The sequence below is a fragment of the Macrosteles quadrilineatus genome, unplaced genomic scaffold (genome assembly GCF_028750875.1).
Source record: "Macrosteles quadrilineatus isolate MER2022 unplaced genomic scaffold, UCM_ALF_1.0 Scaffold_9__3_contigs__length_116548681, whole genome shotgun sequence".
Lineage (NCBI taxonomy): Eukaryota > Metazoa > Arthropoda > Insecta > Hemiptera > Cicadellidae > Macrosteles > Macrosteles quadrilineatus.
In genome coordinates this window covers 7,353,069-7,368,070 of record NW_026542602.1, presented here as the reverse complement: position 1 = coordinate 7,368,070, position 15,002 = coordinate 7,353,069, and the positions used below count along the sequence as shown (strand labels likewise).

Here is a 15,002-nt window from a genome sequence, read left to right as displayed (position 1 = left end):
AAATTGATATTTTTATATTGGTTTATCAATGCATTTTTTATAAGGCATTTAGTGTAATGAGTTCTCCCATGTAGAAAAAATGTTACTTACGAGTACTTTGTATGCTTTGATAATGGACCTACAGATTAGGGTGGCCTTCAAATCATTAAATGAATTAATTTATTTCTTGCAGTATAAAACATATTAATATTCATTGTAATCCAATAAATCACTTGGCCACTGCAGTATTAGCAATATCACTAGTTAAAGCCTTCAGCGATTGGCAAGATTTGAACCTGTGCCACCTGGAGTGAGGTCGAGCACATTAATAATATCCTAGCTGCACCCCATCAACGCAATTTTTTTGCTAAAACTAACAAAATGTGTAGTTAAATTTCAACTTCAATGTTTCTGTGGTCTTGTAAAGATATTGAGATGCGTTCCTTTGACCCTTAGTTATGTAATATCTTAACTTTATTTTATTTTTCTACATATGGAACAATGACTAAGCATTACATTATTGTCAAAATACAATTAATTATATTTTATAATATTTAATTTTTATGGATAACAAATTTCCATATTGACGTTTTCGTGAATCACCACCTGTTGCACGTTGCTACAAATCTTTAAGATGTTCCTTAGATTATCTTGAATTTAGACTGCCTTGTTACGAATTGGGCGGATTTCTTGTGAGAAACATTAATTTTGTTAAATAGTAATTTCATGTACAAAAATTCAATCTAACGCTTAGGGTAATCCTATACAATACAGGGTGTTTATAAAAGAATGCCAGGATTTTAAATGGTAATTGCTTGGGTACTATTCAAGGTAACTAAACGTTTTATACATCAAATAGAAGCTAAAATAACTAAGTTTTGTTTCCCATGTAGCAACTAGCAAGAGAGGAAACTTTGACCTTAGCATGCGCAAAACAGTTGTGTGGTGGTTGGCCGCTATTGTGACTCACGCCTGGTGCCAGTCACCAGTACGGTGTTTACGGCGCAGCATAAGGCACTGACTGTAATCTGTGGTTTGCAGGAATTATATCGATTGCTAAATTTAACTAAATTTAAATCTTAATGATGATAAAGAAATTTGACGCTGGTTTAATGAGTTTCGTGGCACCGAAGTGTTTTGAAAAGACATTGACCTGGCCGGCTAAAAACAAGTGATGACATAGTTGAAGTAATCCTACAATACAGCATCTGAAGCCCAAAAAAATCTATTGCTGTCTTCAGTTTAACATACCTAAATAGACATTTCATGATGTTATCCGTAAAAGATAACATCATTTATCTTTGCGCCTAAAAAGATTCAGATAAACCTGCTGATCTCCCTAAGCGTACAGACTTTGCCAGTTTTATGCTCATATAATATGACGAAAATCTTAATTTTATTAAAATATTCAAGTTGTATCAAAGTATGGGGAAAAAACTTTGTTCTTTTCCCTACAATTTGACGTTCAAATCGTTTAATTATCTTGAATAGTCCCCGAGCAACGACCGTTTAAAATCCTGGTATTCTTTTATAAACACCCTGTATTTCTTGTTTCCTTGTCTGAAGAGTATACAAATAATTTAGATAGATTTCCTATGTGGGAGCAGGCCACATAAAATGCTATAGGTAAAGCCTTCACCCCTCGCTGAAACTTTTTATGTATATACTTCTGTCTTGCCATCGCAGGCTATGGACATTTTCAACATTCACTCCTAGAATTGTATTTTAAATACCTTCCCTATGTTACAGCACCATTATTGCTACTATTGCTGTACTTGCTAATAAACAGGAAAGTCCCAAACACATTATACAGACATTACAACATCCAGAAGACACAAAATGAATTCTCAATGTCACCTTCTGGTTTTCTGTTGAATGGAAAACCTATAACATTGACTTGTGGTCTCATGTATTACTTCAGAATTCATCCTGCCTACTGGAGAGATAGGTTGAAAAAACTCAGAGCAACTGGGGCAATCGCTGTCAAAATGTAAGTTCGCTTAGTAAAGATAAAATATTAAACTTTAGAGATATTTTAATGTGCACACTTTCAAGTCAAGTTCAGAAATGGGTCGTAATTGAAATGCAAGTACCGTACAGTTAAACTTTTGCTACCCAAACTCTTACTATCCAAATACTCTCAAGGAGAATGTCTGAAAAATCAAGTTTGTTGCATTTTTGGCTGCTTTTGCTAATCCGATACATATTTCAATGTGTAGCAATTATGTCCATGTGTTGAGAGTGAATTATACCATCACATCAGGCAGGTCACAAGTCATCTGCATAGGGCCACTGTTCTTGAACAATCCTATTACCTGGATTTTTGATTACTCGGATTGGATCCAGACCTAATTGATCCAGATCTACTGTTCTTTTTTATTGCACTGCCACTGCTCTGTTGTACATTAACAACATAATAATTTCAGAATGGTGCCTTGGAATTTGCATGAGCCTTATAAAGATGTTTACGATTTCGGGAACAACAGTTCAGAAATGTCCCAGTTTCTTGATGTGGTGAAGTTTATTCAGATAGCCAAGCAAGAAGACTTACTTGTTCTGGTGGGTTTGGGGCCTTACATCAACGCCGATGTGGATTTAGGAGGCTTACCAAGGTAAAGAAACAGTTTGTGCTAATCATTTTTAGAATCAAGAGCTTTATGATGGTATTTTAGAAATCTCAATTCTACCTAAAAGTGTCACATTTTGTTGTTTTTGCAGTTATTTGATTGGAGAAAGAATCAAAATTAGAACTTCACAGTCTGAATTTTTAGCTCGGGTGGATAGGTTTTTCAAACTGTTGTTGGATCATTTAAAACCTCTTCAGATAGAATGTGGGGGCCCAATTATCATGTTTCAGGTAACAGTTTTAAAATCGTATTTTTATTGTTACCTAAGATCTTGGTGCTAAATAAAACAATGCTAGTATTACGGTTATATCTCTAGAAACCTCATTTCAGAAATATTACGTTGTATGTTTTGATTGTAAAATCTCAATAGTCAGGAAAGAAAAGGTCAAATGTCAAGAAACGTATCTCTTAAACCTACAATTTGTGTAATTTTTTTCTTTTTTTTCTAAAATGCCAGAAGTAAAAAAATTTTAAAACTTGCCAAATTTTTGTATCTATAGTCAATAACTCTAACACAATCTTCATAATTGGTATTTGATTTTGTAACAGCTCGAGAACTCTTATGGAATTGTTAGAGAGAATGAAGGTGATGATCAATATATGGTTGACCTAAAAACAATCGTGGAACAAAACGGAATAAAAAGTCTTCTCTTCACATCGGATTCAATCAGTGCTACGATGGATAGAAGATCTTTATCTCATTTGGGAGGTAATTTATGACTTATGAATCAATTTTATGAATCTTGTTATCAAATCCCCATTTTGAGGTGTTGCCTCCCGGATTACTTAACAATTTATTATAGAGGTTAAATACCTTGTTGCCAACGTAATCCTCAGTCGTCTGAGTGGCAAGCAGTTTCAAGACTCTTGTGGTGTCATTGTCAAGCCTTAAATGTATAGTGTTCGCTAAGGTTCGAGGAGGTCATCAAGATGTAAGTGTTATCAAGACTTTTTGAAGACCTCCTAGGAGCGACAACTACACGTCTAAGGCTTGCCAATGGCCCATTAAGAGTGACGAAACCAGTCACTATTCAGACAACCAAGGGCATTGGTAACCCCCTAAAACTCCTTTGATATATAACCCCTAGAATAGTATTCAAAAACCTGCTGTGCCACAGAAATTGATTTATTAAATTTTTACATATTTTATTAGGTTTTCCTGTCATCTTATGAATCTACGTCTATTTAAAGTAAGTTTCTGGTGGACACACATTTAGGATAGGTAGTTAGCTGCAAAATGTAAAATTTGAGGTGCAACTTACAAAAGACAAATTCACTCAAAAAGTTCAATGTTTATTTTATGTTATTGTGGATTCCCCTTTCAAGCTCTGCCTCAGGTGAACTCCTCATGAATCTCACACTAGAACTGACTGAGACGGAACTCAAAACTCTCAATCTACGGGATCGACCATCAATTGTTGTACGAGTTCCAAACCTACAATGTCAACAAACGTTTTAAGCATTTTGTCGTAAACTCTGGTGCAAATGTGGTTTTAGACCCCTCGGCCATTGATTGGATAACTAAATACCACACTAAAAACACTGGTCAACCATAAGCCCAAGCGTCAAAGTTCTAAATTTGACTCCCATAAACATACAGTATGTTCGGTACGGTATAGCTTTCAGCCATTTTTGTCAGGTCTTGCATGGATAGTTTTAAATAGAAGTTTGGTTAAGTTACTCTTGTGTCCAATATATTAGCCTTCGGGGCTCAAAGGGACAAGGCTAATGCCTTAAATTTAACACTACAAGATCACCTTTATTAGTGTTACAGACGACCAATTCAGAGACAGATGTTCTGGCGCAGTTGGAAACGCTTCAAACCCTTTACCCTCACCGTCCTAAGATGGTTCACCTGAGAACTGGTTTTCTGGACCATTGGGATCGGCCCCAGCACAACTCATGGCTAGCACATGGTATCCACTTTTTAATGTAATGTTTAAATTTTTAATATTTTTATTCACAAGAAAATAATTCATGTACAATAAAATCCTTGTTTGGAAACTTCAGGACCAAATCCTCGTCTGCAAAAGTTATATGTGATAAATATGAATGAAAATGATTACAAACTAAAAATTGTGTGAGATGAATTAATAAACTTAAATATTGTAGCCAACTAAATGCTTTAAAAGAATGAAGTGATAAAGTAATGGTAAAAGTGGTGTCAGTGTGTAAGTCGTACACTTGTGACTTTGTAAAATATCTGAAGTTTGTACGAACAAATAAATGCGAGTGGGATTTTACTGTACATTACCTATTTTACAAAGCTTTATAAGTTATTGTGTGAATTTGAAATTGCACAACCCTTTACTATCATTAATATTGATTATCTTATCTTACCTTACTAATCTATATATTTAATACACAGTTGTAACACTGTTTTCTCAGTAATTACTGGACCGATCTACAAGATTTATGTCTCAAATTAAAGGGGATAGTGTGTAGATTTGCCGAACTTCCTTGGAATTTACGTTTTTTCTAAGGGCTACGACCTACAGCCCTTTAAAGTTCGAGTCAATACAATTCTTATTGAAGAATATAATACACAGTTTATAAATTATTCGTCAGCTGTTTAATGTTTGTCAGACATTTGTTATTATTTTTATAACCTCACTTTCAGTATGCAATTATTAAACTTGGAGTTTCTGTTTATAAACACACGATTTTGATCAAGGAAAGCGTATTTGTTAACTTATTTTTGAAATGTTTTAGTTTTCCTGCAAAGTATCTGAAGGAAAGTGGTAATTGAGTTTAAGTTTGAGTATGGAATGTGAAATAATACCCATAATAGGGAACGGAAACTTATTGTTTTGATCGATATAATTTATTCTCTACGGCCACCAGAATAATCATGGGGAAATCCGCTTGCAAGTTGTACATATAATTGCTAATGAGTGGGAAACATACAAACATTTTATAGTTGGCGACGAATCTTACTCAAGATCAGTGTTAGACGTTCAGTGGTACCAAACTTTACCTTCTTGAGATGGCGAGTACGCTGGGATACGTGGAACTACAATATATCAGTGAATTTTTTTTTCAAGTACACAGGGAAGTTGCTTGAGAAACTGTGACTTACCATTCGGTTCTGGCGAAGAAGTATGTGACTTGATGTTTAATGGCAATGTTGACTCGGGTCATTATAGCGTTATAAAACTTTATCATTAACCCCATGATGTGAAAAGTACAAAAAGAAAAAGAAAAGGTAATCATTAACCGGGCGTAAAGAGACATACAGAACGAAAAAACATGTAGAGAACCATCAAACTAAAAAGGTAAAGAGCAGTGATGGTGTTAAATGTGCTCTGGAAGTCCCTTCTAAAAAATACCAATTTTTTTGAATTGGGGTCGTTAGATTGGATTTGTCAGTAGGCTACTGCAAATCTATGAATTTTGAGTCAGAACAGACTAACTGGGACACAAATATTTTTTCCTTATGTTGTCACAAGGGGAAGGTAAAATGAACTCCTTATCAACATTTTGAGTTAATGGCAAATCTTATCAACAGCGACTATAAAAAAAGTATTAAGGGTCAAAAGAGACAAAAAACTATTTGAGTAAAATATAATACAAATCTGCATTTGAAATGGCCAGTTCTAAGTCTCACTTGAATCAACATCTTTCTGGTAGTGGTAGTCTACATAGTTTTAAAATCCACAACTCCTTTTCCATCAAATTGGACCGTTAATACCCTCTAACATTGAACAAAGTATGCCCAACTATACGACGTAAACACAGCTTTTACTCACAGTATGGGTCAAAGATTCGTGAAATGCGACCAACTGCTGATGCGTGATTTACATGTAGGCTAAGTGACTATCTTTATTCCATACAACGTAATGAAAAAAACGACGAATATAGGAATATACTTGAGCAAATTATCTAAATATCATAAATAGCTGCTTATTAGGTTATCAGCATTGCCCAGTTCGTATACTATTTATTTTTCAAATGAAACTCGAATTAATATTAAACATTCATTTGGTTAAAATAATATATGGGTTTGATTAACATAAAATAGTTTATACAGGCAAACTATCAGTTCTATTTCATGTAAAAAATTAAACAACCCCTAAATAAAATACAAAGATAAACAGTATTTTTAATTATTATTTCTTTTATTGCTGACAATATTCCCGTGGCGGAGCACGGGCGGTTAACTAGTATTATAAATGTGAAAGTTTGTGTGTTTGTTTGTTTGTTTGAAGGTCAATCATGCTTTAACTAATGGTCGGTTTGGCCTGAAATTTGGTATGATGATAGCTCACATTCCCAATTAACATATAGACATATTCTTATCTCAAAAATCCTTTCGGGCTCCGCCCCAGTGGCTCTGGAGTTTCCCATGTTAACCTTATGAGTATTTATATATAAAAGGGATTTTTGTCAGCTTGTTTCAATTACACAATTAAGTTGTTCTATGCTATGATATTCAATATTATTACAAGTTTTAAGGTTCACGAACAGGGTGCAGCACTATTATTTTTTCCATTTATGACAACATAGCTAATTTGAACCATGCCGCAACAAAAAGCTGTGATGCACAATGAGAACTGTTAAAATAGGATATTTGCAGTTAAGTTTATGTTTTTAATTTATAATTGATGTTTTGATATTGTGCAAAGATTCAATAACTTATTTTTTTATTGTTTAGGTGTAGTGGTAGAACATTATAATGTACCTAACACATATTAATGTACCTATTTATGCCAGTAGTTTCATCTATCCAAAAGAGAATTACCGGAACTCCGTTCCACTGCACTCCCTCTCAAATCGAGCACTGCCTATAAGCCTACCATAATCCTGGGTATTACGAACCTAAACTTTCAGAGTTTGAAGCTGCCTTGAATGAAGCTATCAACTTCCCTGCCTCTGTGAGTCTCCATGTGTTTCATGGAGGGACAAACTTTGGATTTACAAGTGGTGTGACATGTGTGGACACTCCGGACTCATACCATCCACAGATCACTAGCTACGGTGAGTTTTAGCATTGATTATACCATATGTCCTCTATTATTAATATAGGCTGGGGCAAACATGATTAAGCAGTTTCAATCGGGTTGTACTCCGGCTGCATGGGTGATAACTGGAATTTAGTCTTGTCATCAGTCACTCAAACCATTTCAGTAGCCAATATTGTTTGGGTCTGAAAACACCAAGGTTATGCTGTGTGTAGATTTTTCCAAAACGGTTGCGATGCCAGGAGATTACCATTGGCATTTTAATATTTTGCTCGACAACACTGTTGCTAGTGCACTCACAATATAATCGACGGTCAAAAAAGTCTGAAGAAAGTGGTAGCACTTTTAAAACTGAGAAAGAAGAAGTAATTTGCCAAATGTTTAGGATTAATCTGTGCAGCTTTTGGCAAAGTCTTGCCGACAACTCTTCCAACTCTGCTACTTCCAAAACTCAATCATTTCTGGTGTTCTCAATGATTTTTTTCATCTGTATTACTCAATTTTAAGGGTACTGAGAAAAGTTGTCAGTTTGACCTAGAGAAAAGTCTGAAGCTTTTTGATGATTCAGAAATGGACCAAACAGTCCTTGATCATTGGATTTTCTAGTAGTCCTAACTAAGAAACCAGCTCATCTTCAAAAACAAAGCTGGCGTCTCATTCAATCATTCATCCTTAAAATGCCTTTTCTGGTGTGTCAGCTTTCTACAATCTTGTCTTTGTTCAGTTTGATTTCTAGCTTACAAGCTATTGGCGTAGCTTAAGCTACTGGTACCAAATCTAATCTCAACTTTTTTGTAGTCTACAGTAAAGTTCTGATTCCAGATTACGATGCTCCTCTGACTGAGGCTGGGGACTACACTCAGAAGTATTCCATCGTCCTGGAGGTGTTCCGATCAGTTCACCCGTCTCTTTACCACCCTCCCCCACCTGCTTCCTCCCCTCGGACACTTTCTCTCTCTCTCCCTCTCACAGCTGAGCTGCCCTGGCGAGACATTGTACAACAGCTGGTAAATGGTTTGTAGTTTTATTGTTGTTAGAGTAGCTTATTTTAACTTCACAAGTCTTCAATATCTAAATTTTATTGTGAGGAAAAAGTAGACTTAAGAATAAAAGGGAGTGATAAAAGAGAAAAATGTTTAGTTTGTTTTATAATGTAACGCCAGTTATTAAAATTTTCATTATCGATCGTCTTCTCTCATTTGTGCTGATAAGCTTCTTCCATCCTCGACTCAAGGTAGATTGAGACAATTTGACGATTACATCCTTCCTCTTCTGATTGCTATAGAGGTCCTCATTTTTTTTAACATTAGGTCCTCTTTTATGACAACTTGCTATTTCTTTGTGGTTATCCAACTCTTTTTTTCCATAATTCAATTTCTCACGTCAGCGAGATTTTAGTTACTTCTTAATAAACCATCCTTTTTTATTTAACTAACCCATCCTGATGATTATTTTACTTATATTTTTCTGTCACATTTTCCAAAATTTTGTACACCAATTATGTTTCTCATCCTTCTCATCTTGAAGCTGCATATTCTTAGGAATTTTTATTTTATTTTTGAAACTTGTATTCAGCTTTGTCCTTTTTGCTGAGGTATATGTTTAAAATATACTTCATTGTGTTGTAGCCTCTAAAAACTATGACTCAATAAATACAGTAGGTTATATTACTTTTTGTATCGCCAAGTGATTCTGTTTGAGTTAAACTACATACCATGGTTTCAAGCGCTTGTTCACTCATTATTAAGTTCACATGGAAAAGCATGGTCAATCCTCTTAAACATGGATGTTGTGAAAATTTATCTTACATAACACAGAAAACACAAAACGTTTAAAGACTGTGTAGCCATAGTTAAAAACACGTTAGACGACTTGTGCTTGGTGCCAACAATATTCAACCGACTCCATGCATGTGTCGTCCAAAAAGGTTTTTTAATCATGGTCATGCTGTTTTTAAACGTGTTTTTGTGTGTTCCATCCATATTATGTACGACGAATCTCTACTCTGTCTCTATTGAAGATGATTGACATGTTTTAATGTGCATGTGATCTTGAAAATGAAGCCACGAAGCTTAAAAAACATGGTAATTTAACTCCGGCAGAATCACTTGGCAATACAAAAGATGGTATAACCTATATGTACCAAGTTTTATTTTATGAAATGTATTTGTTTATTTACGCAGCCGCAACAGATAACAGAGACCAGCCACTTTGTTCATCTGGAGGATCTACCAGCCGTGGACGGACAGAGGCAAAGTCACGGATATGTACTGTACTCCTTCAGAATAAGAGTGTCCAGTAAGTGCAGGATGAAGATATTCGGCCGCAAGCGAGACATCGTCATGGTTCTGTTAGACGGAAAACTAATTAGTCCGTCAGACATTACGGAAACTAACCACTTCGGCTTCTGGGATTCAGAGTGAGTAATGTGATCCAGTAAAAAATCAATAAGAAGAACATAATTGATATTAAAAAGAATATGGTGTATTGGTAGAAGTAGACATCCCATTCCTACGTGAGAGCTGTTGCACGTTTTAAAATGAAATTGATTGTAGTTGAATATTAAGCCCCCAACAGAGTGTCCAGTGTATTAATGTCAATCACCATCTTTTGAATTTACCAACTTTTTAACCAAGCCAAAATGAAGTAACAACTTCATATTTATACCTTTGATTCGAGAAGAGGTTGAGAACAAAATTAAAATTGGAAAAACAATAATAAATTAACTGTGACATCTACATAATATACATATATAACAAATTTTTTTCCTACCTACTAACTTAATTTTAAAATATTTCTAATATGTTAATTTGTAAACAAACATTATAAATCATAGTTTATTTAATTATGTTGTTAACAGAGGCTGATGATGGGTTTAGAAGTAAACCCGAAATATACCTACACATTTTTTTGTAAATTGTGTATACATTTATTTATATGATGAGTAGCCAACAAATCAAGATTAACATAAATAATACCATCAAGAAAAAAACCTACCGGAATGAATTAAGTAACAACTTATTGAAAAATATTTTATGTCACATCCAGCTGTAAAATACAAAAAAATAGGGTAAAATAAAACAAACAAACAGAGGGAAATCGCCTCTATTTTATATTAACATATTTAACTACTCTCCCATGGATAATCTATTCTTTCCTGTACCTAAATTGAACTGATTATTTTTAGTCTTGATGAACTTGACTGTCCGTCACATCCAGGAACCTACCTGATGGAGCTCTTGGTAGAAAACTGCGGAAGATTGAGTTTTGCGGACAGTCTAGAATGGATGACAGAAAAGAAAGGAATGGGGCCAGAAAACAGAGTGGTTTTCAAAAATGCTGTTCCCGCAAGTAAAATCAACATAACTGGAATGCCTTTCCTTTCATCTTGGGTTTCTAGGTAAGCCCCTGTAGTCACTGATCTGTTTGCCTTATACGCATGAATTAATTTTTAATTGACAAACATTGATTAATTAAAATATCCTACTTCATCACATTTTAATTTACTTTGTCACATAAACTTCCACAATAACATCTTTTATTCAGACGTGTTAAGTCTATCTTACCATAGATTAAGCATACTCCCTTCCTACTCGCCTCCTAAGGGAGTATGCTTAATCTATGATCTTACTCATCCACCCACCCATAAACATATCTTGTAACTTGAATCTCATGTATTATTGACTGTAAAAATGGTGTTTACCGTATAAATAAATAAATAAACATTGCACCTACTCTGCTTTGAAATACTAGCCTTATTTATAGATCTTATAGATAATGTTTATGGTAAAAAATCATAATTTCAATTTTTTTTCTTTATCCAAAAATTAATGGATAATGCCCTAGCCTAAAAGATCTTTTGCCAAGGACTTTTGCAGTCCGTACTGTGTACCGAAAATTAAGTATTCAGCAAACCTGATTGTTTTGCCATTTTTTTTTATCTCAATGCATTGAAAACAACAGAAGTCGTAGTAAATAAACCTATTTTACATTTTGTGTAAATAAGGGACTAATCCCTTTATTTTGTACATGACAATTTGAAAATTGTTCCACAAAGGGAACTAACGTTACTATGTGGATAAAAGTATTATATAAGAAAGAAAATATTTTTAATTCATATTTGTTTTTATTGACCAGGAATTGACAAAAAGTACTGATTGCAACTACAGTTTGACAGGTTGGAACAGTAGAATAAGCTACGAAACTAAACCGGCTCCAAGTTTTGTGAGAACCACATTTGAGCTGACTAGAGAGGAAATCACGGACACGTTTCTTGAGATTGGTGACTGGCGGAAAGGTTTTGTGATGGTGAACGGTTTCAACATCGGCCGATACTTCTGCAACAGTCCACAACAAGTGTTGTTTGTCCCAGCGCCTCTGTTGAAACCTGGCAAAAACACTGTGAGTACAGTTGAACCTCGTTTGTACGAACCTCGATAAAACGAATTCCTCGATAAGACGAATTTTTTTTAATCCCCTGACACTTTCATATAGGTCAATGCTAAAAACACATCTATACAACGCAGTAATTAAGTTAAAAACCTCCATAAGACGAATTTGTTTGTGACATGGGCTAGGACTGATTAACCTCTATACAACGAATATTCTTAGGACAAAACCTCTACAAGACGAACGTAACCTCTATGAGACGAATTTATCATAATCTTAACCTCCATAGTACGTAGTTTTCAAAACAAACAGAAGCTTGTCTCGACATGAAACCCCACCCATCCCTCCTCCTTCCTCAGTCATTGTTTGGAGAAACCTTGGAGCGAGGAAAAACCTCTATAAGAAGAATAACAGCAGCATTAAACCTCAATAAAACGACCCTCTTTATTAAGAATACCTCTATAGTACGAATTTTTCCCGCACCCCTTGAAATTCGTCTTATAGAGGTTCAACTGTATCTAGAAGTTCAAGTTGGTCTATATTTTTTTATTTAATAAAATCCTCCTTCCCAGACAGCACACTTTCTCCTCAGGACATCCCACGTAGGCTATATTGCGACAGGATATGCAAGATATCCCATAGTGCTCCTATGGTCAACTTGGGATATCACAGGATATCCACAGGAATGCCTAATGTCCCCGCCTGGGGATGTCCTACGGATAAGCTCACACGCATATCCGTGGGACATCCGAGGTCATCCCAGGGTAGTCCTCAGGACATTCTCAGGACATATGGGACTACTATGGGATGTCCCTGGGATAAAGTGTGGTCTGGGCCTGAACATAAAAAACACAAAATAATATAGATTTAGTATGAAAAGCTTAATTATAAGTTTAGTAAATTGATTAAATAGTTAATAAACACAAATTTTGAAGAAAAAAACGAGAAAAAAGTTTTTGGCCCAGACGGGTTTCGAACCTGGTACCTTCGCCTTGTGAGCCTCTTACCTTACCTCCTGAGCTATCTGCGCTTGTTGATTATGGGTGTTTTCAAGTGGTTAAAGAGTAGCCGACAGTTGCAATGGTCGCAATACTTAAAATATTTTTGATACTACAGTATAGGCTTATATATGATTCTGTTAATCTGTTTAGACCTCAAGTAGTTGAATTGTTTTTCTGGTAGTTGGAGAGGATACTGGTATTTGAATATAGATTATTTAATCACCATTAGATTAGCACTGTAATAACTGATTGTTATATGATTAAAATTAGTTTTTTGTTGTTTTATTAATTTAAAGTTAGAATTAAATTCACATTTCACACAACTATGATAGAACTCTAGTTTTCCTGAACTCAGTGGTAGTAATATGTCAGTAAAGTAAAGTCAACCCTTGCTAGCCATAGTATTAACAAGACATATTTTCAATCTGGGAAACCTTAAACTTTTAAAATAAATTATAAAACCTCAACATCTTAATGCGTGGGAATCTTATTTTTAGAAAAAAAAAACAGACCAAAATTATTTGTTAAATAATGAAGACGGCCCAATTATAAATTCGGAATTACTGAAAATAATTACATCAAGAACAACACTGTAACATATCCAAAATTCAAAAGATTAATTTTTCTAATATTATTTTTTATATTTCCAATATCCTTTAAATCATCTGTTTTAACTTTGTTTAAAATTAATTTATTAAGTAAATATTTACTTTTTGTACTAGTGTAAACACAGCCTGAAGATGGAAACCAAGTTTCTGAAAGCACTACCGGTAGTGAAAAAAACAAATTATTATATATTGGCCTTGTTGAACATTTAAATTTAGATATACTGTACATTTCATCAGTGGTAGTATTTTTTTTCTTCAGTTTGTTACCGGGACATTACGGGACATTACAGGATATCCAGTGGATTTTGTACATGTCCCGGGATGTCATGGGACATTCTGGGATATCCTATGGCATTCGTACATATCCCGGGACTTTACAGGATATCCTGAGGTTAACTTACAAATCCCGGGACATTACGGTATATTGTAGGATATCCTGTGGATTTCGTACTCGTCCCGGGATTTTGCGGGATATTCTGAGGATAGCGCACATATCCCGAGACATTCTCAGGACATATGGGACTACTATGGGATGTCCCTGGGATAAAGTGTGCTGTCTGGGTTGTGAATCAAAAAGATCATCAGCTATGTACTTGTGAAACTCTGTACTGTGTATGTACTTGAAGCTATGTGAAGGTGAAACTCGAATAATGAGGTACATATTTGAGTCTGATTAATTAGACATGATACATGACATTATGACATGATTAGTATAATAGACTATAATAGTCTATATACTTTTATAGTCTGTTAACAACATTTAGGTGGTTTCAGAGGAAGTTCCCCACATTTTCTTTCTTAATGTTGCAGCTGATTGACGTTTTGGCAAACCTCAGCTGTTGCCTTATTATTTTAAAGGTAGGATCAAGTGGAGGGGATAGATTTCTTACCCTAAAACGCCTAAACTTTGTGAACAGGGTATAGAAATGTGATGCTATGATTAACATTTACAGCTTAAAAGTTTTGTCTGTAGAAAATAGAAATGAATGTTATATATAACACAGAAATGGTTCAAATGTTTAACAAATGCCACAACTTTCTTAAATTGATGGTGATTTTTCAGGTTATTATTTTTGAACATTACTTCAACCCAATGTTGATGAAGTTTAGAACTGAACCTCTCTTCGTCTGAATGAAACAAACATTCAACCTTCTTAGGATTGGTCACAACCATCGACAAGAGTGCTATATTGTAATAATTAAATCAACTTTCTGTTTCAATCATAAAATGTGTCCTTATTATTTACATTATACATAACCTTCCCATCCACAGTATTAAACTGATAATGCATGTTCTAGAGCTGATGTTTTGTTGCAGAATATTTAAAAATTGATCTAGATCTAAATACTATTTTGTCCTTGTATGTTTGTAAATACTAAATAACTTGAATAATCATCTTGTCACATCTCAACATAATATGTCAATTTAGGACATGT

The 15,002-nt window shown here is 34.6% G+C and overlaps 1 protein-coding gene across 2 annotated transcripts; it reads left to right on the top strand.

Annotated features, from left to right (window-relative positions):
* Positions 1-1,763: 1,763 nt before the first annotated feature.
* On the top strand, positions 1,764-14,704 carry LOC129004001 (beta-galactosidase-1-like protein 3). Of its 2 annotated transcripts, XM_054432369.1 has the most exons (11): positions 1,764-1,969; positions 2,406-2,591; positions 2,698-2,836; positions 3,156-3,315; positions 4,373-4,522; positions 7,437-7,583; positions 8,390-8,574; positions 9,751-9,986; positions 10,755-10,967; positions 11,737-11,968; positions 14,629-14,704. In XM_054432369.1, the coding sequence occupies exons 1-11, from the start codon at positions 1,830-1,832 to the stop codon at positions 14,695-14,697; spliced, it is 1,857 nt and encodes a 618-aa protein (XP_054288344.1). In that variant the 5' UTR covers positions 1,764-1,829; the 3' UTR covers positions 14,698-14,704. The 2 variants fall into 2 exon arrangements, with proteins under 2 accessions (XP_054288344.1, XP_054288345.1); XM_054432370.1 differs by lacking the exon at positions 14,629-14,704 and having other exon boundaries at positions 11,705-11,820.
* The last annotated feature ends 298 nt before the right edge of the window (positions 14,705-15,002 follow it).

Coding starts and splice junctions, on each gene's coding strand:
- LOC129004001 (XM_054432369.1), top strand. CDS start 1,830: ATGTCACCTTCTGGTTTTCTGTTGAATGGAAAACCTATAACATTGACT. Junction 2,837..3,155: donor GCCCAATTATCATGTTTCAG/GTAACAGTTTTA, acceptor ATTTTGTAACAG/CTCGAGAACTCTTATGGAAT. Junction 11,969..14,628: donor TGAAACCTGGCAAAAACACT/GTGAGTACAGTT, acceptor GTGATTTTTCAG/GTTATTATTTTTGAACATTA.